The 26,605-nt window shown below is 38.2% G+C and overlaps 1 protein-coding gene across 13 annotated transcripts in view; it reads right to left on the reverse strand.

Annotated features, from left to right (window-relative positions):
* The window catches only part of DOCK3 (dedicator of cytokinesis 3), a 304,126-nt gene that overhangs the window by 148,543 nt on the left and 128,978 nt on the right, over positions 1-26,605 (reverse strand). For 12 of the 13 annotated variants that reach the window (XR_011563033.1, XM_070776617.1, XM_070776613.1 and 9 more), the window contains 3 exons: positions 18,318-18,402; positions 11,094-11,135; positions 10,087-10,241 (listed from right to left, as the gene is read on the reverse strand). Coding sequence is in view for 11 of the 13 variants with exons in the window: in XM_070776617.1 (XP_070632718.1) it covers positions 10,087-10,241; positions 11,094-11,135; positions 18,318-18,402 (282 nt within the window). In the remaining 2 variants the exon portion in view is untranslated. Of the gene's footprint in view, positions 1-10,086; positions 10,242-11,093; positions 11,136-18,317; positions 18,403-26,605 lie in introns of those variants that run through there. The other variant, XM_070776621.1, reaches the window with a different exon arrangement.

Consider the following 26,605-nt stretch of genomic DNA (forward strand, 5'->3'; position numbering starts at 1 on the left):
CCTCATCAGTGATGAAAAATTATCAGCCGTAATCTCTTGGAGTATATCTTCTCTCTTTTTGTTTCTTTTCTCTTTGTCTGTGATTCTCTAATTAGATGTTTATTACCCTCTCTCATTGTATTCTCCATGTCCCTTAATATGTCCTTCATACTTTTCATCTCCTTTCAGCATTCTGGATGGTTACCCTCATTTATTCAACAAACACTTATTGAGCACTTACCATGTGGCAAGCACTGTTCTAGGCACTTGAGTACCTTAGTGAACAAAAGACATCTCTCCGCTCAGGAAAGACAAACTGAGGAAACAGACAATAAGTAATAAACACAACAAATGACTAAATCATGTAGAATGCAGAAGGTGATAAATGTCATTAAAAAAAAAAACAGGAGAGTAAAGCAATGTCTTCTTTTTTTTTTAATTTCAGAAAAAGATAATCTTATTTGCCTATGATGTGATCACTGATTAATTATCTTAGAAAATTCTGTTTCAGAGCATAAGTGAGTCAAATCCACATAATGTTCGTCATACTGGTTATACGATGACATAGAAAATACTACACATTTTAGTAAGTCTTGCATTTATATAAGGTGTAACACTTGCTAGGAAAATTCACTTCTCCCCACATTTTTCTTTTTCTAAATCACTTTTTTGAGGTATGATTGACAAATAAAAAGCTGTATATATTTAATATATACAAATGGATGAGTTTGGAGATAAATATATACCTGTGAACCCATCATCACAATGTAAACCATGAACATATTCTCCATAAGTTTATCATAAATATATCATCTCTGTAAGTTTCTTCCCATTCTATTTATTATTTTATATTTGTAGTGTGAGATAAGAATACTTAACTACAGATATAAACTCTTAGCAAATTTTTAAGTGTGAAATACAGTATTGTTAACTGTATGTACCATGATGTATAGATCTCTAGAATTTATTCACCTTGTATAACTGAAAATTTGTATCCCTTCACTAATACCTCTCATTTCCCTCTGTCTCCAGGCTCCAGAAACCACTATTTCACTCTCTCTTTCTTTGAATTTAACTATTTTAGAATCCTCATTTAGTGGTATCATGTAGTATTTGTCCTTCTATGTCTGGCTTATTTCATGAAGCACGATATCCTCCAAGTTCATCCATTTTGCTGCAAATGGCAGGATTCCTCTCTTTTTAAAGGGTAAACAATGTATTCCATTTTATGTAAATACTACATTTTACTTATCCATTCATTCACTGATAGACATTGAAGTTGCTTCCTTGTTTGGCTGATGTAAATACTGCTGCAATGAATACAGGAGTGTAGCTATCTCTCTGAGATGCTGAATGCAATTCCTTTGGATATACTCTCAAAAGTGGGATCACTGGATCATACGAGAGATCTATTTTCTATTTGTTGAGGAATCATCATACTGTTTTACATAGTGACTGTATCAGTTTACATTACCAACAGTGTACAAGAGTTCTCTTTCTTCCACATCCTCCCCAACTTTATTTATTTTTATTTTTTATTTTTTTTAAATTTTATTTTATTTTTAAACTTTACATAATTGTATTAGTTTTGCCAAATATCAAAATGAATCCGCCACAGGTATACATGTGCTCCCCAACCTGAACCCTCCTCCCTCCTCCCTCCCCATACCATCCCTCTGGGTCGTCCCAGTGCACTAGCCCCAAGCATCCAGTATCATGCATTGAACCTGGACTGGCATCTTTTAAAAAAATTAGATAAATTTAACACAATACATTTTATAAACTTAAAGTATACAGTGTGTTACTTTGATACACATGTACTGTAATATTAATTTGATTGCCACTGAAGTAATATTTATCACGTTACATCTTTATAGTGCAGTATTACTGTCTTTCATTAATTATATTATGTTTAATTCTCTATGGCTTACTACTACTCAATACAAGTTCATACCTTTAGACACCATCAATCTTATCCCTGACCCCTGCTCCTCCATCTCCTGGTAACCATTATTTTACTCTCTGTTTTTTCACAGGTTTGACATTTTTAGATTCCACATATAAGTGATATAATACTTACTCTGTCTCATTTAACTTGCTTAGCATAATGTGCTCATTTCATCCATACTGTTGAAAATGCCATATTCTCCTTTCTTGTGGCTGAACAATATTCAATTGTGGATACAGAACACATCTTTTTATCCATTCACCTACTGATAGTCATTTGCATTGTTTCCATACCTTAACTGCTGTAAACAATGCAGTGATAACATGAGTATCCCAGGTGGCACTAGTGGAAAAGACTCTGCCTGCCAATGCAGAAGATGTAAGAGACACATAAGATCCCCTGGAGGAGGGCATGGCAACCCTTTTCAGTATTCTTGCCCTGGAGAATCCCATGGACAGAGAAGCCTGGCAGGCTACAGTCCATGGGACTGCAAAGAATTGGATGTGACTGAGCACACACGCATGCACCACACTGTTTTAATTACTGTAGCTTTGTAACATGCTTTGAAACAAAAAAGTGTGATATCTTCAGTTTTGTTCAATGCTTTTTTCTCCTTCACTGGCACTTCTTCCCAATCTTAAAGAACTCCTACATTACCTGACAGCACACTGCATGTCAGGTGCATAAAGTGTTTTTCTTAATGACTGAAATATTCCCATGTTTTAGATAGCATTAGATAGCTTTCTTTCTGCACACAGGAGCTACTTCTATGAAAATGATTATCTTCATCTGTGACACCTTGCCTGCATCCAAGATGCCCCACTACATGGCCTGTGGTTTGCATAGCTATCACTTCAAACTTAACATAGCCCAAACCGAACTCATCATTTCTTTCACTTGGCTGAATTCAACAATTATAGTACCACTCTATTTGTCTCCAAGGTAAAAAAAAAACCATTGAGTTATATGTTTTAAAAAGAGAAAGAAAAGAGATAAGAGGAATAACTAAGTTTGTTGCTGCACTTAGTTGACCATTCACTCAACGAGTAAGTATTGAGTACCTGCCAAATACCAATATTCTCCTAGGTTCAAGGGATCTGCTTGTGAATAAGATTAACAAATCACTGTTCTCATATAAAATAGATAAATAACAGTGACCTACTATATAGCACAGGAACTACACTCAATACCTTATAATAACCTATAAAACAAGTGGTGCTGGGAAATCTGGTCAACCACTTGTAAAAGAATGAAACTAGAACACTTTCTAACACCATACACAAAAATAAACTCAAAATGGATTAAAGATCTAAACGTAAGACCAGAAACTATAAAACTCCTAGAGGAGAACATAGGCAAAACACTCTCTGACATACATCACAGCAGGATCCTCTATGACCCACCTCCCAGAATATTGGAAATAAAAACAAAAATAAACAAATGGGACCTAATTAAACTTAAAAGCTTCTGCACATCAAAGGAAACTATTAGCAAGGTGAAAAGACAGCCTTCAGAATGGGAGAAAATAATAGCAAATGAAGCAACTGACAAACAACTAATCTCAAAAATATACAAGCAACTCCTACAGCTCAACTCCAGAAAAATAAATGACCCAATCAAAAAATGGGCCAAAGAACTAAATAGACATTTCTCCAAAGAAGACATACAGATGGCTAACAAACACATGAAAAGATGCTCAACATCACTCATTATCAGAGAAATGCAAATCAAAACCACTATGAGGTCCCATTTCACGCCAGTCAGAATGGCTGCGATCCAAAAGTCTACAAATAATAAATGCTGGAGAGGGTGTGGAGAAAAGGGAACCCTCTTACACTGTTGGTGGGAATGCAAACTAGTACAGCCACTATGGAGAACAGTGTGGAGATTCCTTAAAAAACTGGAAATAGAACTGCCTTATGATCCAGCAATCCCACTGCTGGGCATACACACTGAGGAAACCAGAAGGGAAAGAGACACGTGTACCCCAGTGTTCATCGCAGCACTGTTTATAATAGCCAGGACATGGAAGCAACCTAGATGTCCATCAGCAGATGAATGGATAAGAAAGCTGTGGTACATATATACAATGGAGTATTACTCAGCCATTAAAAAGAATATATTTCAATCAGTTCTAATGAGGTGGATGAAACTGGAGCCTATTATACAGAGTGAAGTAGGCCAGAAAGAAAAACACCAATACAGTATACTAAACGCATATATATGGAATTTAGAAAGATGGTAACAATAACCCTGTGTACGAGACAGCAAAAGAGACACTGATGTATAGAACAGTCCTTTGGACTCTGTGGCAGAGGGAGAGGGTTGGAAGATTTGGGAGAATGACATTGAAAAATGTAAAATATCATGTATGAAACGAGTCGCCAGTCCAGGTTCAATGCATGATACTGGATGCTTGGGGCTAGTGCACTGGGACGACCCAGAGGGATGGTATGGGGAGGGAGGAGGGAGGAGGGGTCAGGATGGGGAACACATGTATACCTGTGGTGGATTCATTTTGATATATGGCAAAACTAATACAATTTTGTAAAGTTTAAAAATAAAATAAAGTTGTAGTTGGAAAAAAAATAATAAAAAAATAAAATTAAATTAAAAAAAAGAATATAAGTGTGCATGTGTGGATGTATAGATATATACATGTGTGTTTCACTGAATCACTTTGCTGTACACATGAAACAAACAATGTTGTAAATTAATTATACTTCAATTTAAAAAATAAAGAAAAATTTCAAAAAACAAACCCAACAACAACAACCCTCTGCTTTCATGGTGCTTACAGCCTAGAGACGAGACACAGACAATAAAAACGGTAAACAGGAAAAAAAAAAAGGTAAACAGATAAACTATTCAGTATACTAGATGGTAATACATGCTTGGGTAAAATATAAAGCAAGGAAGGGATTGAGAATATGCATGTGTATATGGGAGATGATGTTCATGATGGTTTCAGTTCTAGATAGGGTAGCTGGGAAAAGCCTGAAAGGGTGACATTTGAGTAAAAACTTGAAGAAAGTCAGGATGTAAGTACCATGAGGCTATCCAGAAAAGAGCAGGTGCAAAGAAAGGCCCTAAGGCAGGAACATGTGTTGTGTTTTAGGGCACAGCAAGAAGGTCATTGTAAAGTAGAGTGATCAAGGTGGGGAATAATAGGAAATGAAACTATGTGTAGACTGATCAAGGGGGAATGATAGGAAATTAAATTATAGAGGTGATGAGTCTGGGTCCAGATCTTATACAGCAAGATGCTCTTTCTTCTCTAATCTTACTATTAGTCCCCTTATCCTGAGGCCTTATCAACTCGTATTGGCAACAGCTTCCAACTCATCTCATTCATTTTCCAGTTTAACCTCTACATTACCTCTGGGATAATCCCAAACCACCACATTCAACATGGCAGTTACCCACTCAAGGAATCAGAATGGTTGTCTAATGCTTCAAGTCTAAATTAGTCTACAGGGTTTTTAGGGCTATCTTTGACCTATTTTATCTTAAATCTAGCATTTATTTCCTAATTATTTACTGAGCTCTTTCTTTCTTAAAGAAACTATGAACAAAGAAGGGTAAAGAAACAGATTCAAGACCTGGAGTTTACTTTCAGCATCAACTTTTTCTTAGCTCTAATACCCTCTTCCTATTTCCTGTATATATGCATTCATATTTTTATTATTTTTAACTTAAGCTTTTGCTGCTTCTTATGTTTAAGTATCTTCTCTGCTTGAACTTACAATAAAATCCAAAATCTTTCTATGACCATAAGGCCTTGCATCATCTGGTCCCTGATTATCTTTTCTTATGATGTCCTTTCCTTTTCTCACTCACTGTATACCAGTGATGACTGCCTCTCAGTTCTCTGAATGTACGAAGTTCTTCGCTGCATCTAAACCTTCTTCTGCCTAGACCACATTATCCACTCTTTTTTTCTTTACTCAAACATTAAGCCTTAGTTCGGATGCCATAAGAGCTTCCTTCCCTGCACGCCAATATACATGAGGTTTCACAGCAGCATGCATGATTTTCCTTTATTGCATTTATGACAATTTTTAAACTTTGTACTTATTCATGTGACCATGTGTTCAACAGTCTCTCTACTAGAAAGAGTTAGTCTCTCTACTAGTTCATAAGCTCCTGGAAGACAAGCAGATTTCTCTTGCCCATCCCAGTGTACCTAGCATCTAAAACAATACTCAGCAGATGCTTAATAAATATCAGTTGAACAAATGAGTTAATACCTTATCTGGACACTGGCCACTCTTTTTCAACTACTTTCATTTTCTCCAAGAATTCTTGAGGTCTTCTCAGTCTCTCAAAGACCCATTTCTTCCCTGACTTCTTTTCCTTTTAAAAAAAATAGTTCTTCAAATGTTGAATTCAAAACCCTGGTGACAACTGACCTAGCTCACCATGAAAGAAAAAGCCATCTTTCCCAGTATATCATTGAAAAGCTGGCTGTATTTCTTTCCCAAACCATACAATTTAATCATAAATATAAGTCTAAAATATAATTAATTAGAAAAAATATATAAACCAACCAGGATTTGGATACGACTTCTCATTTTTTTTTCAGCTTGAGAAGTTCTATAAAAACTTCTTTCTCTCTTAATAGGTTCTATTTTTTTGTTTGTTTTTCCCTGGCTTCTTATTGTGCTTAAAGTCTTACCACATGTCAATAAGACATCTGCCCATCTTACTTTTCCACTCAGCTTGTTTGGTACTTAAAATTGGGAATAACACGTTTTACATCTTTTAGGAATTCTGTAATGCCTTGTTCAGACCTGTTTAGCAGCAGGGACATTTCTTTTTCTTCATCTAAATCCTCAGCAGGTATTGCAGGGGCCCACAAACAAGAAAGCCTCAGTAAATGCTTGCTAAACTGTTCAACTACATGAAAATTTCTTGGATTCACAGGAGATTTATTGGTACTTATTTGATAGATGGACTTATTCATTCATTCATTCAATAACTATTTAACACTCCAATATTCAAAGTTCTGTGCTTGGCACTAGGGAGAAAATCGTACAAAAGATATACAAGGAAGCTCCCATTCCAGTGGAGGAAATCTATATGCATGTGTATAATTACAATATAATATCTAGAAACAGGAGAAAGTTAGGTGCAGGATGACATCACGTGCACAAGGAAGGCCCACGACTGATTCTAGCCATAAATAGAATGAGGGAGGTTTCATAAAGTTGAGTTGTAAACAAAGAACAGGAGCTTACCAAGCCAACAAAGGCAGAGAGGTGTGAAAGAGCAAGGCATGTTTAGAAAAAGCCAAATAAGTCATCAGGAGATAAGGTGAAAGAAATAGGCAGAATTACAATATGCTGGGTCTTTTACACCATGCTAAGTAACAAGGGTTTTTAAGGCTAAGTGGGAGCTGACATGAACAGTTTTTATTTTTTAAAAAGGAGTATGGCAGTGGTGTGGAGGATAACTTAAGAAAAGAAGACAGATTCACGGAGTCTATGTTGGGGAGAACCGTGAAGGATCTGGGGTGACAGCAAGGATAAAGCGAGGGCAGTTACTTGATTGGCATTAGGAGACAGATGTTAAGAGGATACAGTGATTAATTGAGAAGGGACAGAGAGGAGATAGAGATGGAGGAGCCTAAGAGGCTCCCTAAGTTTCTGACATGGATCTCCGAGCAAATGCCTTTCGCTTGATTTAAGGAGAAAGTAGATATGTGAGGAAAAGAAAATGAATGCAGCTTAGGAATGATGATGGATGTCTGAAGGACACGCAAGGGCATATGTCTGGTAAGAAAAAAGAAATGAGGACCTGAAGCTCAGGGGAGAGGTCTTAATTAGAGATTTAGATTTCAAGGCTAAATATTTATGATTCTGGAATGATGAACTGGAATGAAAAATAGAGCTACCAAGGCCCTGCCAGCTGCTGCTTCTGACCTACAGGAGACTATCCAATACTCATCAGTCAACATGTATCAAAATGCATGATGTGGGCTGGCAATCTGTCATTCACTTTAGCCCCTCCAGATTTGCCTGTGAAATCAGCAATGAGACTCAGAGGAGAGGAATAACGGGTCTTTAATTTAGCTAATATCTCCCGTACTCTTTGGCACAGAGGGGAGAGTGTTCTGGCACTACTGAACACTAGCACCATGCGACTGGAGATGAGACTCGAAATATCTGAGTGGAAAAACAGTCACTCAAGGAGTTATCTTGAGGAGAAAAAAACAAATCAATTGCTCTGTACCAACTGCTCCGAGAAAAGTAACATGCAATCAATTTGACAACTAATCATAGTGAAACCAGAATTATCTGATAATACCAGCTCAATGACCTAAAAATTTTAAGACCTTACATACTACACAAATCCTAATAGAAAGAAGAGTGTTTATTGATTAAATCTAGGTCTAAAATCTACTTAATAGTTCACTCTTAAAACTAAAAAAGTGTACATTTTCAACTAAGAATCTTAGTTTTATTACGTGAATCTCAAGGTGGTATAGTTCTCTAATATATAGGGATTTTAAATGACCTAATAATGTCCAGAAACTATAAAACATTTTTTAATATTTCTTTTAAAATGTTCTGTTGTTTCTTGAGACTATTATAAACAATAATTCCAAAGATAAAACAACTGCATGGGTTGATGATTTTATGTGAATTACAAACCAGAGCAACGGGGTGTCTCGACTGGGTTTGAGTCTTCTCTGTATAGTAAATCCAATTTTTAAAAAAAAGTACTAGGCATAGGCACTGTGCATGGTGCTAGGGTCATGGAGAGAGAAGACATAGTCCCTGGCACTCAAAGATGACAAATACTGTGCTCTGGTTTTCAAACTGTCACCCCTGGACTTTCAGTGGTTTCACAGGTAACCCACTAGATAGGGGCATGGACATTGTCAAGATTCCTATTACTTTCCCTTTCAACAATTGAGTAGTTCTATTTTATCTGTTTCATTTATTGGACTTCCTTATAGAAATTAGCTTGAAGAAAGGATTCTTCCATACACAAATATAAATAATACAGTTTACAAACCTCTGGTGTAGTGGAAAAATAAGGGCAGTCAGAATCTACTGGGATACATGCTGGGAGCCACTGGTGACAAGGCTCCACATGCTCTCATCAGTGAGTGTATCATTTTACTCCCATGTCAAAGTGAAGCACAGGGCTTTGGAAGGAGGCAGGCAGGGCAGGACAGTCAAGATTAGAGGTACCATGGAACATACAAATTAACTGCTTTCTCTGTACTCTGTTATAACTTCCATTTTAAACTTTCTCAAATGTATAGCACGCAATTGGAAAAGTAAAACAGATGTTTTCAAATTTTAAGTAAAACAACAACCACCACCCATAAAGTAGTCTTATCACAGAAAGTTTCCAACCAATATAGAAGTATCCCAAGATTTATTTTCTCTCTGTTCTACCTAGAATAGAACCACAAAGAAAAGCCGGGGCTTCCCACAAAGGTCTTCTGACCCCATCAGAGCCTTGCTGAACTGAAGAGAAAGAGAAGCCTAGTATCGCCTTGATTTCTCCCTACCTTTCAAGGGGAAAAGCACTGCCACAGTGGCTCATGCTTAAGGGCCTCACTGCTCTGTCAAGACACACGGTCTATTGCATGTCAGCCTCTTTATGTGGCTTCTCCTCCAACCCAAGGCAAAAAGGAATGATGGAGTCAGTATAACTTTTCCTTTTGTCCAGAAGATGCTCTTCCTCTTACAGGGCCAGGCTGAAAATGAGGGCTGGCGCTACCCTCAGACAGAACAATGTTAGCCTATTTCCTTGGGAACCCTCTCTCACACAAGCAGCAAAGTAGAGTCCAAGGCTTCCTGCATTCAAGAGCAGGGTCTCTTTGCTGAATTTGCTCTGTTCTAGGTTTCTCCTTTGTGTTTTCTCTGGCACTGAATAGACAGATGCATCCTCTTCTTTCCCTGAGCTGGTGGTGGCCAAGACTGAGGGGGAAATAGGCAAAGGATACAAAAGAGGTCCCTTGTGACTTCAGGGAAAACTGGGATGTGAAGGAAAACCCTCAGCCAAATAAGAGTAGGTCACTTCATCTTGTTTTTCCTCCTCTGTACATCTATCTTCTCTGAAGTCTAGAGATGCCCATGATCCAGGACATACCATCTGAATACAGTCTCAACCTCGCGAGAGCTTCTAGCAACTTTTACCTGATCTGCTTGCCTTCCCTCATATCATACAAGGAAAAGAAGACGTCAGTGTCTTCCCCAATGGTGTTGTAGGTGAGGCTCTTCAGGCTGAGGAAGAAGTGATGTGGAACTGGTATCCGACAGCTTTCCCCATGGCGTGGGCGCGCAGTATCCACCTGACAAGGAGGGCAAAAGACAGTGACTTCTATTTTATTGTATTGACCCTAAATGAAATGATTAACTCTCCTCATATTGCTGAAGGGGATCATGTAAGAGAAAGAGAGATTAGAGGTGTTGCCTCTGCTACTAGCAGGTGTTGCGTTAATATGCTTGGTTTGAGGTAGGCAAATACACAGCTGGGAAAAGTAAACAGAGTGAAGGAGACATGGGAACAGTAATTCCAGTTGATGAGTGAACTCAAAATCTCCACCAGGCAACATACACCTAAATTCTCCAGAGAACCATTTTCAAAGTCACTTCTTGGAGATGCTGTCACGATCCTGACGTACTTGGTTTACACTGTTAGATAGCAATAGTTACTGTTCTAAATACCATTTTTATTTTCTCAGACTGATTCATTTTAGTGTCTCTGTCTATTTCACTTCAATTGTGCTTGTGTAAATTTGCACAGAGGAGTGGAGACTAGCCAAGTTTGCTAGGAGATCAGAGTTCCTTCAGTTCAGTTCAGTCACTCAGTCGTGTCCGACTCTTCACGACCCCATGAACCGCAGCACGCCAGGCCTCCCTGTCCATCACCAACTCCCAGAGTTCACCGAGACTCACGTCCATCGAGTCAGTGATGCCATCCAGCCATCTCATCCTCTGTCGTCCCCTTCTCCTCCTGCCCCCAATCCCTCCCAGCATCAGAGTCTTTTCCAATGAGTCAACTCTTCGCATAGGTCACCGTAAAGCAGTCAGTGGTTAAAAAAAAAAAGAAGTCAACAATTTCCTGGTGCATACCTATTTTACAACTGCTTAAAAGAAAGAATTCAGGGAAAAGACTAGGAGGCCTGTCTTAAGTTGCTTACCTGAGATGTGCTTTGCTGTACACTCTGCCGGCTAGATAAATGCTATGGAAAGAAAGAAAAAGATCAACTGGGAAAGAAACTAACTTCTGTTGCCATTTTAATTTTTTAATTGAATAATAATTGCTTTACGGAATTTTGCTGTTTTCTGTCAAACATCAACAAGAATAAGCCATAGGTACACCCATGTCCCCTCCCTCCCATCTACCTCCCCATCCCACCCTTCTAGATTGTCATGAGCCCCTGCTTGAGTTCCCTGAGTCATACAGCAACTAACTTTTTATTTTTTTATTTTATTTTATTTTTAAACTTTACAATATTGTATTGGTTTTGCCAAATATCGAAATGAATCCGCCACAGGTATACATGTGTTCCCCATCCTGAACCCTCCTCCCTCCTCCCTCCCCATACCATCCCTCTGGGTCGTCCCAGTGCACCAGCCCCAAGCATCCAGTATCATGCATTGAACCTGGACTGGCGACTCGTTTCATATATGATATTATACGTATTTCAATGCTGTTCTCCCAAATCATCCCACCCTCTCCCTCTCCCACAGAGTCCAAAAGACTGTTCTATACATCAGTGTCTCTTTTGCTATCTCGTACACAGGGTTATTGTTACCATCTTTTTAAATTCCATATATATGCGTTAGTATACTGTATTGGTGTTTTTCTTTCTGGCTTACTTCACTCTGCATAATAGGCTCCAGTTTCATCCATCTCATTAGAATTGATTCAAATGTATTCTTTTTAATGGCTGAGTAATACTCCATTGTGTATATGTACCACAGCTTTCTTATCCATTCATCTGTTGATGGGCATCTAGGTTGCTTCCATGTCCTGGCTATTATAAACAGTGCTGCGATGAACATTGGGGTACATGTGTCTCTTTCAATTCTGGTTTCCTCAGTATGTATGCCCAGCAGTGGGATTGCTGGATCATAAGGCAGTTCTATTTCCAGTTTTTTAAGGAATCTCCACACTGCAACTAACTTTTTAAAGCATCTTCTATATGCTAGGCATTCTGATGCATATTTTACATATATGATCTCATTTAATTAGAATAACCTTGTTAGACAAATGTTGTTTGTATTTGACAGAGGCAACTAAGGCTTAGTATAAGGAAGTGAGATGCTGAAGATTCCACACAGCAGGACGGTGGCAAGTCTAGATTCAAACCCAGGCCTTTCTAGCTTAGAGTATCAGCCAAGTCACAAGAGGGTGCTTGATACTGGAGTTTTGCTTTACCACTGTCCTCTCCACACACTGTACCACATCCTGCACTGTGTGACACAGCTTCCTTGGGCTCTCCACTGGAGGAGGCAGAGCCTTTAACCCCAAGTGGCTCCTTTCCAAACATCTCTTCATGCTGCTCCTTTGTGGATGGCTAAAGTCAGCAGAAGCAGATTCCAATCCCAGCTACAAGCACTTGCTTGTGAAACTTCAGACAAATTGCTTATGCTCTCCAAGGGACATTCCCCTCGACTATAAAAATGAAATAAAAGCTTTCACTGTCCTCCTCACAAGGCTACTGTGAGGTTCAAATGACATAATGGGAAGCAGCATGACACAGCAGTTAGGGACCTAAGTGCAAGAGTCAGAACTCCTGGTTAAATCCTGACTCACACTTTGCTCATCTGTAAAGTGAGGATGACATTTTGTGCTGAACCTCACAGGGTCTTGTGCAGATTAACCCAGCACAGTACACACTGTAAATGGCTGATCACTGTTATGGTCATTAGTATTCTTCTTATTATTGGTAGTGTTCTTTATAATTAGTTATTATAGAAAAGTCTGTCACATTCAGAAGTAAACCCTGAATGCCAGGAAGAATGGTAAGTTTGCCATTCTTCAGGTCCCTGGTCTTGGCAGACTCAGCAATGAGAGTTTCTATCCTGCTTCCTTCTGGCCCCCACAGGCAGTGAGATAGCACTGCTTAGGTGGACTGTTTCATATCACATGGGTAAGAAGAACAGCTGCTGATTAGAATGGTTTTGTTCTTTTATCAAATATATTTAACCCTAAATAAAACTGAAGTACAATTAAATATTAAGTGCATCTCACTAGCTGTAGTAGTTATTAAATATTCATGTACATTATTAGCTATAGTAGCTAATTATTATCGACTATTAATGTTCATCCATGGGAATACATGTTCCCATGATACATATTAAGTATAATTAAAACAGGTCTCCACCAGCTGGGGAGGTCAGCACACAGAATGCCTATGTACAAAAGAATACCCCATATATAAAATAGGTCACAAAAAAGCTTTAAGAAAATCATGCTTTCAAAAAAAAAAGCAAGCTTTCTATGGTTTACTGACCCATATCCCACTGGGAAGGAAGTTACTGGCCTGAAACTCTTTCCACTGCTTTATTTTATTTTTAGGGGCTACATTAAGTCATTCTTCTCAAGTGAATTTACTGACTAGCTCTTAAAAGTGACTACCAATTCATATTCACTTACGACTATATATGGGAGTTCACAGCTAATTTCAGTGTAACTCATCCCGGCTGACAGTAACAGACATCATTCTAGACTTCTGAGGTATCAAATCTGGGAAGAATTCTTCAACCAAGTCTGAAAGCACACCCACGGGTGGCCAGAGAATGGCATCAGAACTGGCATTCTGGAATGTCTTTCATTGCACCGTAAGGAAAAACCACTACCCTGCTGTCAGGAAGTGGTCAGCTGGCCAGCTAGTACTTCCCTCTTCAGAACCATCATCACCTGTATTAGAGCTCTAACGTATTATGTTCCCATGTTTACTGCCCAACTCCGGATTTTGCCCTACCAGTGCATGAGGTACCTATCTTTATCATCTTTATATCCTAAGGGCAATATACATACAAAACACACATTAATTAAGTAATGTATGGACTACACTATTGCCTCTGCCAAATTTTACCCCACAGAGAAGTCGTTTTTAGCCCTTTGGAGACTCTGGTACATTAGTTCATAAAGGTCTAACGACATGGTGGGGGAGGGGAGTGCAGCTTGAGGCATTCTATTCAGTTGAGTAACACAATTAATTGCCTGCTATATACACTGGGAATTGTGTTAGATACTGTGGGTCTCACAAGGAAATGTAAGACATATATATCTGGTCAAGATCACCAACGAAATGATGCTTGATGGTTATAATAAATAATCTAATCAATTGATTTAAATCTAGAAATGGAAATATAAACATTGATCTTTCAAAAAAACATTAACTGATTAAAAGTTAAATAGCTCTAAAGGCTTGCAATAAAAAAATCAGTCCTCCATTCACCCAATCCCATTCCCCAGAGATAAGCAATTTCCAGTCTTTATTGTGTTTTTTTCTAGCATTTATCATATATTTCAAAATGTCATATTCATACTGCTCTTTTGAAAATCCAGTCTGAGATTTATTTACTGGCTTCTTATGGTAGCTGAAGATTTTAACACTTGTTTACATCTATTTCCCTTCATCCATCTTCCCAGTAGCTCACAAATATGGTTAAAACTTGTTTATAGTATTATAACTTTTATATATAGTTCACTTCTGAGCCAAGGAATGTACTTCAATTAAATTTTCTTTCTTCTACTACTTTATGATTTTGTACTGGATTTATTTAAATTACAGGGTCTTTTCTACAACCACCCCCCTGCCCACAGCTCTATAAACACCTTTCAGCAGCAGATCCCACCTGGCTGTCCTCCTGCTTTATCATGGACCAGTTACTCTCTAGGTCTATCACACAACTGTCATCCTGCACCTTCCACTGATGTGAACCTAAGAATTCTTTGCCCCTCCGCCCCTCCTGTTTGAGTTAGAATCTCTTTCTTGGATGGGACATTTAAGCATCTTTTCATTTACTTCTTCATGTCAAATAAATAACTTATTTCTCTGTTGTTTCCTGAAAAGGGATCAAAGAAAAAGGTTTGAGATTTTGAGCAACCAAAGTTTTCTTTAGGCTACTTCCCTACTTGATGGATAGTGTGGCTGAGTAAATACAGAATTCTAGGTTAAATTTTATCTTCCCTCAGAATTTTAAAGGCAATTTCTCATTATTTTCTAGTTTTCAATATTGCTATTAAGAAGACAAATGCTATTCTTACAACAAATCCTTTAGCAGGTGACCTATTTTTCTCTCCAGAAACTTTCAGCTTTAGTGAGCTGAAATGTCACTATTAAGTGATAAATATTTAGGCTTTTTTAATTTGAGTACTCCTATCTAAAAGTTCTGGGAAATGTTTTCTAGCTTTATTGATATATAATTGGCATAAACATTGTATGAGCTTAAAGCATACAATGTGGTGATTTGATACTGTATATATGGCAAAGTGAATACCACAACAAGATTAGTTAACACCTCCTTCATCTAACATTTACCTTTGTGTTGTTGTTACTATGGTGAGAACAATTAGATCTACTCCTTGGGTAATTTTCAAGTACATAATGCATTATTGTTAACCACAATCCCCATGCTTTAGATTCCCAGAAATCAATGCTCTCATAACTGGAAGCTTGTACCCTTCAACAAAACCTCCTCATTTCTCCCATTCCCCAGCCCTTGGCAACCACCAATCTACTGTTTGTATGAATTCAGCTTTTTTAAAATTCTGTATACAAGTGAGATCATAAAGTATTTGCCATTCTCTGACTTACTGCACCTAACAACATGGTGTTCTCAAGGTTCATCCAAGATGCAAATGGGAGGATTTCCTTCTTTATTATGACTGAATAATAATTCCACTGTATGTACACGCCACCTTTTTCTTACCCTCTCATCCATCAATGAAGACACAAGTTTTTCCCATGTGTTGGCTACTATGAATAATGCTTTAATAAACATGGAAGTAAAGCTATTTCTTTGAGATCCTGATTTCAGTTCCTTTGGCCCTATCACCAGAAGTGGGTTGCTGGATCATACAGTAGTTCTACTTTCTATATTTTGAGGAACTTTCATTCTATTTTCCACAGTGGTTATAGTTATTTTTATGTTTTCTATCTTTTATTCATATTAGAGTTATATATCACCATACTGCAGTATTGGAGTATTCTGAATTTGACTATATACTTATCTTTACCATTGCATTTTACATCATCATGTGTTTTTATGCTACTAGTTAGCATCCTTTCATTTCAGCCTGAAGAACTTTCAGCATATCTTGTAAGGCGGGTCTAGGAGTGAAGAACTCCTGTAGCGTTTCTGTGTCTGGGAAAATCTTCCTAACTCCTCTGCTTCTTAAGGACAACTTTGCTGGGACAACCGGCATATTGGGACAACCAAATATTCTTGGTTGGCAGCTTTTTTCTTCCAGCACTTTGCATCATCCTACTCTCCTGGCCTGCAAAGTTTCTGCTGAGAAATATGCTGTTAGTCTAATAAGGGTTTTCTTATAAGTGACAAATTCCTTTTTTTCTTACTGCTTTCAAGATTCTCTGTCTCCTTCACTCTCCACATCTAATTGATCATCAAAATTCATCTGCATTCTCCATGGTATTTCTTCTCCATTCCTACTGCTGCCTAACCATTATTTCTTGTCTGAATCATTTCTGTGGTCTCTTTCTCCCTCATTCCAGTCTTCTGCATTTTATACTCTCTCAGCATTTAAAACCCACATCCAATCACATCACTCCATGGTTCTATCAGAGTAATAGTTCTATCAATTTGGGGCTTACAAAGGCTTGCATGATCTGGCTGATGTCTCTTTCTTGGTTTTATCTCACAATTACTAACACGTACTTATATGTCAAAGGTACCAAGTATCTTACAGTTTGCTGGAATTACTACCTCCCTATGCTCTGTGCCATTTTGGGATGTCTTTTCTTTTGGCTTGTCTTTCTGTTGAAGCCTTGCTCATCCCTCAAGACTCATCTTAAGTATCACTTGCCTGGAAGCTTTAATTGGAAGTTTTCATAGATTTTTCCCAGTCCCAGGATATCAGTCACTCCCTCTAACAGCAGGAGTGTATATCTTAATTATTACATGCAGCTCATAAACATTCTTGTTTGTGGTCTATCTGATCCCACTAGAGTAATTTTTAAACATGGGGACCATGCATGGGTTTCAGAGGCAATTATCAATTCCCTAAAATTGAGTGTAGAATTTTGTATGCAAAATCATACTTGTATTGTCCTGGGAAGAAATATTATCCGATCCTCCATAACCTAGAAAGAGCAACCAATATCCTAGATGGTGATATTCTTAAGAAAAAGAATGTCATGATCATCTTTAATTTCACACCTATCACTCTATGACAACTGAACACAAATGCTTTTGTATTCTTATAAATATACATAAGCAAATATACAGAAGCAATTGATATGTTATTTGTATATTTTATTTAGGCAAAGTTTCTGTGGTCCTTGACCAAGCAACATACTTTGCATCCTCTGCGTTCCCTTAAAAATATTACATTTTCTTAACAGAAATTTGTAATGTTTTCTAAAACTTGTAATTCTCGCCAATATAGTCTCACCTCAAATATATTCTCCTCAAAGTGAGGCTTGACCCAGTCCCTTAGTCTAAGCTTAATAATCACCTGAGATTTCTTATGTTTATTTGTTTTACTTTAAAATTTCATACCTTTGTTTTAGTTACTTCTTCTCACTCAGCCTGCAAAATGTCACCCACCCTGGTTATCAATCAATTCAATATACTTTTATAATAACCAACAGATAGTTAAAGATTTATCTTAGAAGTATTGGTACACTGATAAACAACATCCTACTGTATAACACAGGGAACTATATTCAATACCTTATAATAACCTATAATGGAAAAGAATCTGAAAAAGAATACACATACACACATAAAACTGAATCACTTTGCTATACACCAGAAACTAACACAACAATGTATATCAACTATAACTCAATAAAAAAAATTTTTTAAAGAAATGCTGGTACTTTATTTCCAGGGTTAATCACTATATTAACTAATAACTGGCTCTTTTCAGCTTCAGTATCTTCTCTTTTAGTAACTTCTTCATGCTGAAGGAGCTCTCTTCACCAGCAACACCAACTGAGAAATGACCCCTAGACATTACAGTAAGCCCAACAGCCCTACACAGTAATTCCCTTTAGAGATTGAGTATGATAGGTACTGTCCTGATAAGGAAGATCCCCTTAAATACACTTGAAACAAAGGTGAATGATTTTAGCAATATTGTTTCATAATGTAATTAGAGATAATAAGAGAGAAAAAACTTAAGTGTGCAGGAACAAACTATCCTGTGTAATATTTCTTACCATTTTATAGAGGTCTGAGACACTGATCTGGTCTGAGTCCACTACTTCAAAGTCCTTTCGAGGCACCAGATCCAGGCCCAAATGCCTAGGAAAGAGAAAGACCACGTTCAGCATGCCGTGTCCTCAGATTACTCACCTCTCTTTATATGCCTGGAAGCCTATGCCAGCCATGACCTTGTGGACAGAGGTTCAGATGCTGCCTTAGCAGGAACATGCCTTTATCCAGCTTAACTGTGACTCACAAAGAGTCAGACAGGAACAACAATGTTCACCTTTAGATAAATAAATGAGGCTAGGAATATTAAGACTGTGACAATTTTAGTCATCAAGCAGTTCTCCCTGTAATGCTAAAAAAGGATTCATTCAGTATCACATTTGTTAACAGATTGCTTGAGTTCATTATGGATGGATTTTCTTTTCTCATATCATTAATAAGTCTCGTTTATTTTTCTATTTCCCCCATCCTACAAGTATGAACAAGGCTCAATCTATGCATTACTTTCACTAGGATAACAAAAATTATTTAATGTCCAAGTAGATATGGAATTCAAAGTTAAATACAAAAATAAGCTCCTGGGAATTCCAGGAGGTCCAAAATTCTGTACTTTCAGTGCTGAGGGCACAGGTTCAATCCCTGGTTAGGGAATTGAGATCCTGCAAGGCATGTGGTATGGCCACAAAAAAAGGAAAACAATTACTCCTAAAAGTATTAGACTCAAAGAAATGCATGTTTTGGTTGCGTTTTATCTCATTTTTAACTTAATTAATATTGACATTGGGTTATAGTAAAGACTTCACCACACATTAGCCAATATCTTAAGACATTTTAGATGGAAGTTTAACCAGGGAGCACTACTACTGAAGAAAACAAAACTTCAAAGATCTGGTGTAACTTGGGCAGAAGGAACAAGTGATGATGATTAATGGTTGGTTAGGAGGCAATATAGGACACTGGAAATAAGTCTGTACAGGAAGAGCTCTTAGGTTCAAATTTCTTTCCAATACATATTAGGTCCTTTCCACTCTCTAGAACAACAGCTCTAAATCTGGAGGCCAATGAATTAGGGGGTTGTGGAACCCTGCAACTACTTATACAAGCATGTGCATGTGTTCATGTATTCATTTCCTCCGAGCAGAGGGCCTATAACTCTCATCAGGGTTTCAGAGATGCTCTGTAATCACCCTACTCTAAAACAAGTGTCATGAATTACTGCACGCAGCAAAGTACTCCATAGATGATGGAAGGAGAAGTGTATATATATGTATATATATATATATATATTTCTCTTCACCTAGATTATGAACTATGTTGAGAATGTTAACATATGCTAACAAATTCTCTAGGCTCTTTCTGTGCATAAAACTCTCACTGAGAAATAAACCTTTACTACATTACACTGAAATCTGAAACTCTTCTTTGAAATAAGCCATGTATACATCCAAAACGCAAAAGTACTTTATTATAATTTATACCTTATTTTATAGGAAAAGGTTTTTATTTTTTTATATTTTATATCAAGAAGTTCAAGAAATTGTAATAAGAAATAAGACTGATAAAATACAAATGGGAACTAAAACCTACATGAAGAAGCCATAAGTAAATACACTAATCACACAGACGAGTATGATTACTATGATCAAAAATTAAAATTTAGATGTATAGTTTTTAGCAGGCAAGAAAAAAGAAAACTATTTTCCTATTAAAGGATAAAAATCTTTTATTTTTCTGTTATCTACTACTATAATTTGTTTTATTCTACAATAGAGAAATGTGAGTTTTTAAAGAGGAAACAATTTTTTGGTACTAAATGCTAAAAAAAAAAAATATCCAGTTTTTCATGATGAGAAAATCAGTAATACGCTGTTGGCCTTAACTACAATAGTTCATAGTTTAAAGGTAAAACCACACCATCAAATATGATTCCTGAAGTTAACGCTCTTAAATCTGTAAGAGATTTTATTTCCTGTCTTCATTCATCAAAGAGGTACTCCATTCAATCAGCTCTTATTAATTATTCTTAATTTCTCTGAAATAATTTCAGGCCTCTGGCTTCTAATACTTACAGCATGTAAAGGCAGTAGTGTCATGGAGAGCAAGATATAGTTGAAGCCCATCCTTTCTCTCTCTCTCATCTTAAAAAGCAATTTATAATTTAAAGATAATGAAGTTATGATATCAAATATTCAGGATACTTTTACATGCATATGGAAAAACAGTGGAAAGATCACAAAAATGATAATAGAATTTGTATAAGAAAGTGAAATTAGACAATTTATCAACCTAAAACATTTTACAAATTTTCTGTAGTCATGCTGTGAAAACTTCTTTAAATACAAAAATAAAGATTTTATGCATATTCTTTAACCACTGGTAGTCACAAAATACAGGAGGCAGTCTCAATATTACAATAACTTAACAAAAAGAAAGACTGTACAAATAATCCAATCAAAACAGATGTTTTCATTACAATAACTTAAGAAAAAATCCACATGGATCTAAGTCAGTAAGGCCATGAGAATACGTGCCCAGTGGTAGTGCACCACATGCAGTCTCCAGGAGCTTGTCTGGAGGCATCTATGAAAACTCTACCTTAGCACTGTGAAAACCTTAGCTGGCTTGTCCATTCAATTATTCACCCATATATCCATCAACTCACACCAAAGACACTGGCTGAGGATCTACCATGTACCATAAAATGGTGTTAGATACAGGAAATAAGAGTAGTTTTGAGCCAAGCAAATGTTCATATTGAGCATGTTAATTCTCCCCTAAGAGCAAAGTGCTTTCCCTCTCCTAGAAGTCGCTAGAACATAGTACCGTTGTTTCCTGTTTCCTTACCTTGCTGCTGCTGCTAAGTCACTTCAGTCGTGTCCAACTCTGTGTGACCCCATAGACAGCAGCCCACCAGGCTCCCCCATCCCTGGGATTCTCTAGGCAAGAACACTGGAGTGGGTTGCCACTTCCTTCTCCAATGCATGAAAGTGAAAAGTGAAAGTGAAGTCGTTCAGTCCTGTCCAACTCTTCGCGACCCCATGGACTGCAGCCTACTGGGCTCCTCCGCCCATGGGATTTTCCAGGCAAGAGTACTGGAGTGGGTTGCCAGTCATTATCTTAGGCAGTAAGAAAATGATTAACAGGTGATCTAATTAAACCAAATGCTGATTTCCTCTAAGATCATCTTCAATGGAAGAAAAGCAGTTTTCAAGAGCTAAAGTGAAGAACTGTCCTCAGTGGAAGAAGGCAGAGATGGTGCACAGGGAGAAACAACACATGTTCACTAAAATTTCACCCTGTAAAAGAGATTCCTGGCTACTTCTTCCTATAGAATATTCTAAAAATAGTGAACAGTTAAGCACAGGGGAGAGACAACTTAGTCTCTTCTCACAGCAAAGGAAGGTAGTGCATCAGAGTGGTTAGGTGCATGCGCTCTGATATTGGATTGCCTAGTTTGTATCTTGACTCTCCCACAAGTAGGACTCTTCTTGACTCTTTTCTACTATCATAGACTACTGTAAGGATTAATCCATGTAAAGCACTCACTACACTTCCAGGCACTGTGAACTGCTTCCAATGTTACAATTGTCATTATGTGTTACATCATTAGCTAAAATATGACTTAAAGTACAAGGATTGTGATTAAAGAGAATGTCCAAAAAAAGACTCCTAAACAGATAGACACAAGCAGGAGGCATACAACTACATATGTATCTACACATAGACATAGTTCAAAATTGGGAGAGGAGTACAACAAGTTTGTATATTGCCACCCTGCTTATTTAACCTATATGCAGAGTACATCATATGAAATGCCAGGACGGATGAATCACAAACTGGAATCAAGATTTCCAGGAGAAATAAAAACCTCAGATATGCAGGTGATACCAGCATGGCAGAAAGTGAAGAGGAACTAAAGGGCCTCTGGATGAAGGTGAAAGGAGAGAGTGAAAATGCTACCTTAAAACTCAACATTCAAAAAACTAAAATCATGGCATTCTGGTCCCACCACTTCATGGCAAATAGAAGGGGTAAAAAATGGAAGCAGTGACAGATTTTAGGTTCCTGTACTCCAAAATCACTGCAGACAGTGACTGCAGCCATTAAATTAAAAGACATCTACTCCTTGGAAGAAAAGCTATGACAAACCTAGACAGCATATTAAAAAGCAGAGACATTAATTTGCCAACAAAGGTCTGTCTAACCAAAGCTATGGTTTTTCCATTAGTCATGTATGGATGTAACAGTGGGACTATAAAGAAGGCTGAGTGCCGAATAATTGATGCTTTCAAATTGTGGTGCTGGAGAACTCTTGAGAATCCCTTGGACTGCAAGGTTAGATCAAACCAGTCAATCCTAAAGGAAATCAACCCTGAATACTCATTGGAAGGACTGACACTGAAGCTGAAGCTCCAATACTTTAGCCACCTGATGGAAAGGTCCATCTCACTGGAAAAGACTCTGATGCTGGGAAAGACTGAAGGCAAAAGGAGAAGGGGGCGACAGAGGATGAGATGGTTAGACAAGATCAATGACTCAATAGACATAAATTTGAGCAAACTCTGGGAGACAGTGGAAGATTAGAAGAGCCTGGTATGCTGCAATCCATGGGGCCGAAAAAGTTGGACACAACTTAGTGACTGAACAACAACAACAACAAAAAATAGATGTAGTACAGAACTGCTTCCAAAATGGGTCTTACTAATGGCTTAGGTGAATGTGTGTTTAGTAGCTAAGTGGTGTTGGACTCTTTGTGACCTTTAGGACTTAGCCACAAGGCTCCTCTGTTCATGGAATTTTCCAGGCAAGAACACTGAAGTGGGTCTTCAGTTCCTCCTCTAGGGGATCTTCTCGACCCAGGGATTGAACCTATATCTCCTGCACTGCAGGTAAATTCTTTACCCTCTGAGCCATTGGAAAAGCTTAGGTGAACAGTCTTCATAAAAATATTTAGTCTTCTTTCACCCTTTGTTATTAATCACTATGCTGCTGCTGCTGCTGCTAAGTCGCTTCAGTCATGTCTGACTCTGTGCGACCCCACAGATGGCAGCCCACCAGGCTCCCCTGTCCTTGGGATTCTCCAGGCAAGAACACTGGAGTGGGTTGCCATTTTCTTCTCCAATGCCTGAAAATGAAAAGTGAAAGGAAGTCGCTCAGTCGTGTCTGACTCTTAGCAACCCCATGGACTACAGCCTACTAGGCTCCTCCATCCATGGGCTTTTCCAGGCAAGAGTGCTGGAGTGGGGTGCCATTGATCACAATATTATTAATCACAATAATTAATGGATTAATCATTCAATAATTTCAATAATTCAATAAATATTTCTTAGCACCTACTCTATGCTAAGCTCATACTGAACTAAGGGACAGAGCAGTGAATGAGACATATTTCTGCTCCTACATTCTTTTAGGTGTGCCTCTCAAAAGTTCTTAATCTAACAAATTCTTTGAATTTTACATGCCTTTTGAATGTTCCATATTATATTTTCTTTTTAAAATATAATTTTATTTCTTTATTTCTGTTTGGCTGTGCTGAGTTTTTGTTGCTCTCTAGCTGTGTTGTGGGGGCTTCTCATGGCAGTGGTTTCTCTTGCTGCAGAGCACAGGCTCTAGGCTGCATGGGCTTCGGTAGTTGTATAGCCCGTGGGCTCAGTACATGTGACCCCTAGGCTCTACAGCATAGGCTCAGTAGTTGAGGCACACAGGCTTAGTTGCTCCACATCATGTGTGACCTTCTTGGATCAGGGATCGAACCCAAGTCTTCTACGTTAGCAGGTGGATTCTTAACCACTAGAACAGGGACACCCTCTATTCTATTGTATCTTCTTCCTTCTGGGTTTCCTCATCTGAACCACAGAACACAGAAAATAACCTGAAGTTAACTAATAATATATGATGGATGTTTAAAGGCATTTAGGATTTATTAGGTTGGTGCAAACATAACTGCAGTTTTTGCATTGCTGAAATTTGCCATTTGATATTGGAATACAGTCTTAATAAATGTGATTATGTTATTTTAATTACATCATTTAAAATACATTACATTTAAAAACATTTTAAAGCACATTTCTTACTCTATGTTTTTTTGCTAATGACTTATTACTTTCTGTTTATTTTATATTTATTTCAGACAATGGAAATGATGTTAGACAAAAAGCAAATTCGAGTAATTTTCTTATTTGAGTTCAAAATGGGTCGTAAAACAGGAGACACAACTTGCAACATCAGCAACACATTTGGCTCAGGAACTGCTAACGAACATTCAGTGCAGTGGTGGTTCAAGAAGTTTTGCAAAGGAGATGAGAGCCTTGCAGATGAAGAGCACAGTGCCTGGCCATTCGAAGTTGGCAGTGACCAACTGAGAGCAACCATCAAAGCTGATCCTCTTAAAACTACATGAGAAGTTGCCAAAGGACTCAACATCAACCATTCAACCATTCTACAGTCATTTGTTATTCGAAGTGAAGTGAAGTGAAAGTTGCTCAGTCATGTCCCACTCTTTGTGACCCCAAGGACTATACAGTGCATGGAATCCTCCAGGACATAAAACTGGAGTGCACAGCCTTTCCCTTCTCAAGGCAATCTTTCCAACCCAGGGACTGAACTCAGGTCTCCCGCATTACAGGCAGATTCTTTACCAGCGAGCCACAAGGGAAGCCCAAGAATACTGGAGTGGGTAGCCTATCCCTTCTCCAGGGGATCGTCCCTATTTAGGAATCGAACTGGGGTCTCCTGCATTGCAGGTGGATTCTTTATCAACTGAGCTATCAGGGAAGCCTTAGCATTTGAAGATAATTGGAAAGGTGAAAAAGCTTGGTAAGTGGGTGCCTCATGAGCTAACTAAAAAATTTTAAAAAATCATTGTTTTGAAGTATCATCTTCTCTTATTCTGTGTGGATCACAATAAACTGGAAAATTTTGAAAGAGATGGGGATACCAAACCACCTGACCTGCCTCTTGAGAAACCTGTATGCAGGTCAGGAAGCAACACTTAGAACTGGACATGGAACAACAGACTGGTTCCAAATAGGAAAAGGAGTACATCAAGGCTGTATATTGTCACCCTGCTTATTTAACTTATATGCAGAGTACATCATGAGAAACGCTGGGCTGGAGGAAGCACAAGCTGGAGTCTAGATTGCCAGGAGAAATATCAATAACCTCAGATATGCAGATGACACCACCCTGATGGCAGAAAGTAAAGAAGAACTAAAGAGCCTCTTGATGAAAGTGAAAGAGGAGAGTGAAAAAGTTGGCGTAAAGCTCAATGTTCAGAAAGCTAAGATCATGGCATCCAGTCCCATCACTTCATGGGAAATAGATGGGGAAACAGTGGAAACAGTGTCAGACTTTATTTTTTGGGGCTCCAAAATCACTGCAGATGGTGACTGCAGCCATGAAATTAAAAGACACTTACTCCTTGGAAGGAAAGTTAAGACCAACCTAGACAGCATATTAAAAAGCAGAGACATTACTTTGTCAACAAAGGTCCATCTAGTCAAGGCTATGGTTTTTCCAGTGGTCATGTATGGATATGAGAGTTGGACTATAAAGAAAGCTGAACACCGAAGAATTGATGCTTTTGAACTGTGGTGTTGGAGAAGACTCTTGAGAGTCCCTTGGACTGCAAGGAGATCCAACCAGTCCATCCTAAAGGAGATCACTCCTGGGTGTTCATTGGAAGGACTGATGCTGAAGCTGAAACTCCAATACTTTGGCCACTTGATGCGAAGAGCTGACTCATTTGAAAAGACCCTGATGCTGGGGAAAATTGAGGGCAGGAGGAGAAGGGGACAGGGGATGAGATGGTTGGATGGCATCACCGACTCAATGGACATGGGTTTGGATGGACTCTGGGAGCTGGTGATGGATAGGGAGGCCTGGCGTGCAGTGGTTCATGGGGTCGCAAAGAGTCGGACACGACTGAGTGACTGAACTGAACTTCTCTTTTTCTAGGCAACAAAAACAAACCATTTCTTGATCAGATTGTGACTTGTGATGAAAAGTGGATTTTATACAACAACCACTGATGACTAGCTCAGTTGCTGGACTGAGAAGAAGCTCCAAAGCACTTCCCAAAGCCTAACTTGCATCAAAAAAGGTCATGGTCACTGTTTGGTGGTCTGATCCACTACTCACGGTCATAGTCATGGTCACTGTTAGCTAGTCTGATCCATTACTGCTTTCTGAATGCTGGGGAAACCATTATATCTGAGAAATATGCTCAGCAAATTGATGAAAGCATTGAAAATCACAATGGCTACAGCCAGGAGTTGGTTAACAGAAAGGGCCA

This window comes from Bos indicus, chromosome 22 (genome assembly GCF_029378745.1).
Source record: "Bos indicus isolate NIAB-ARS_2022 breed Sahiwal x Tharparkar chromosome 22, NIAB-ARS_B.indTharparkar_mat_pri_1.0, whole genome shotgun sequence".
Classification (NCBI taxonomy): Eukaryota; Metazoa; Chordata; class Mammalia; order Artiodactyla; family Bovidae; genus Bos; species Bos indicus.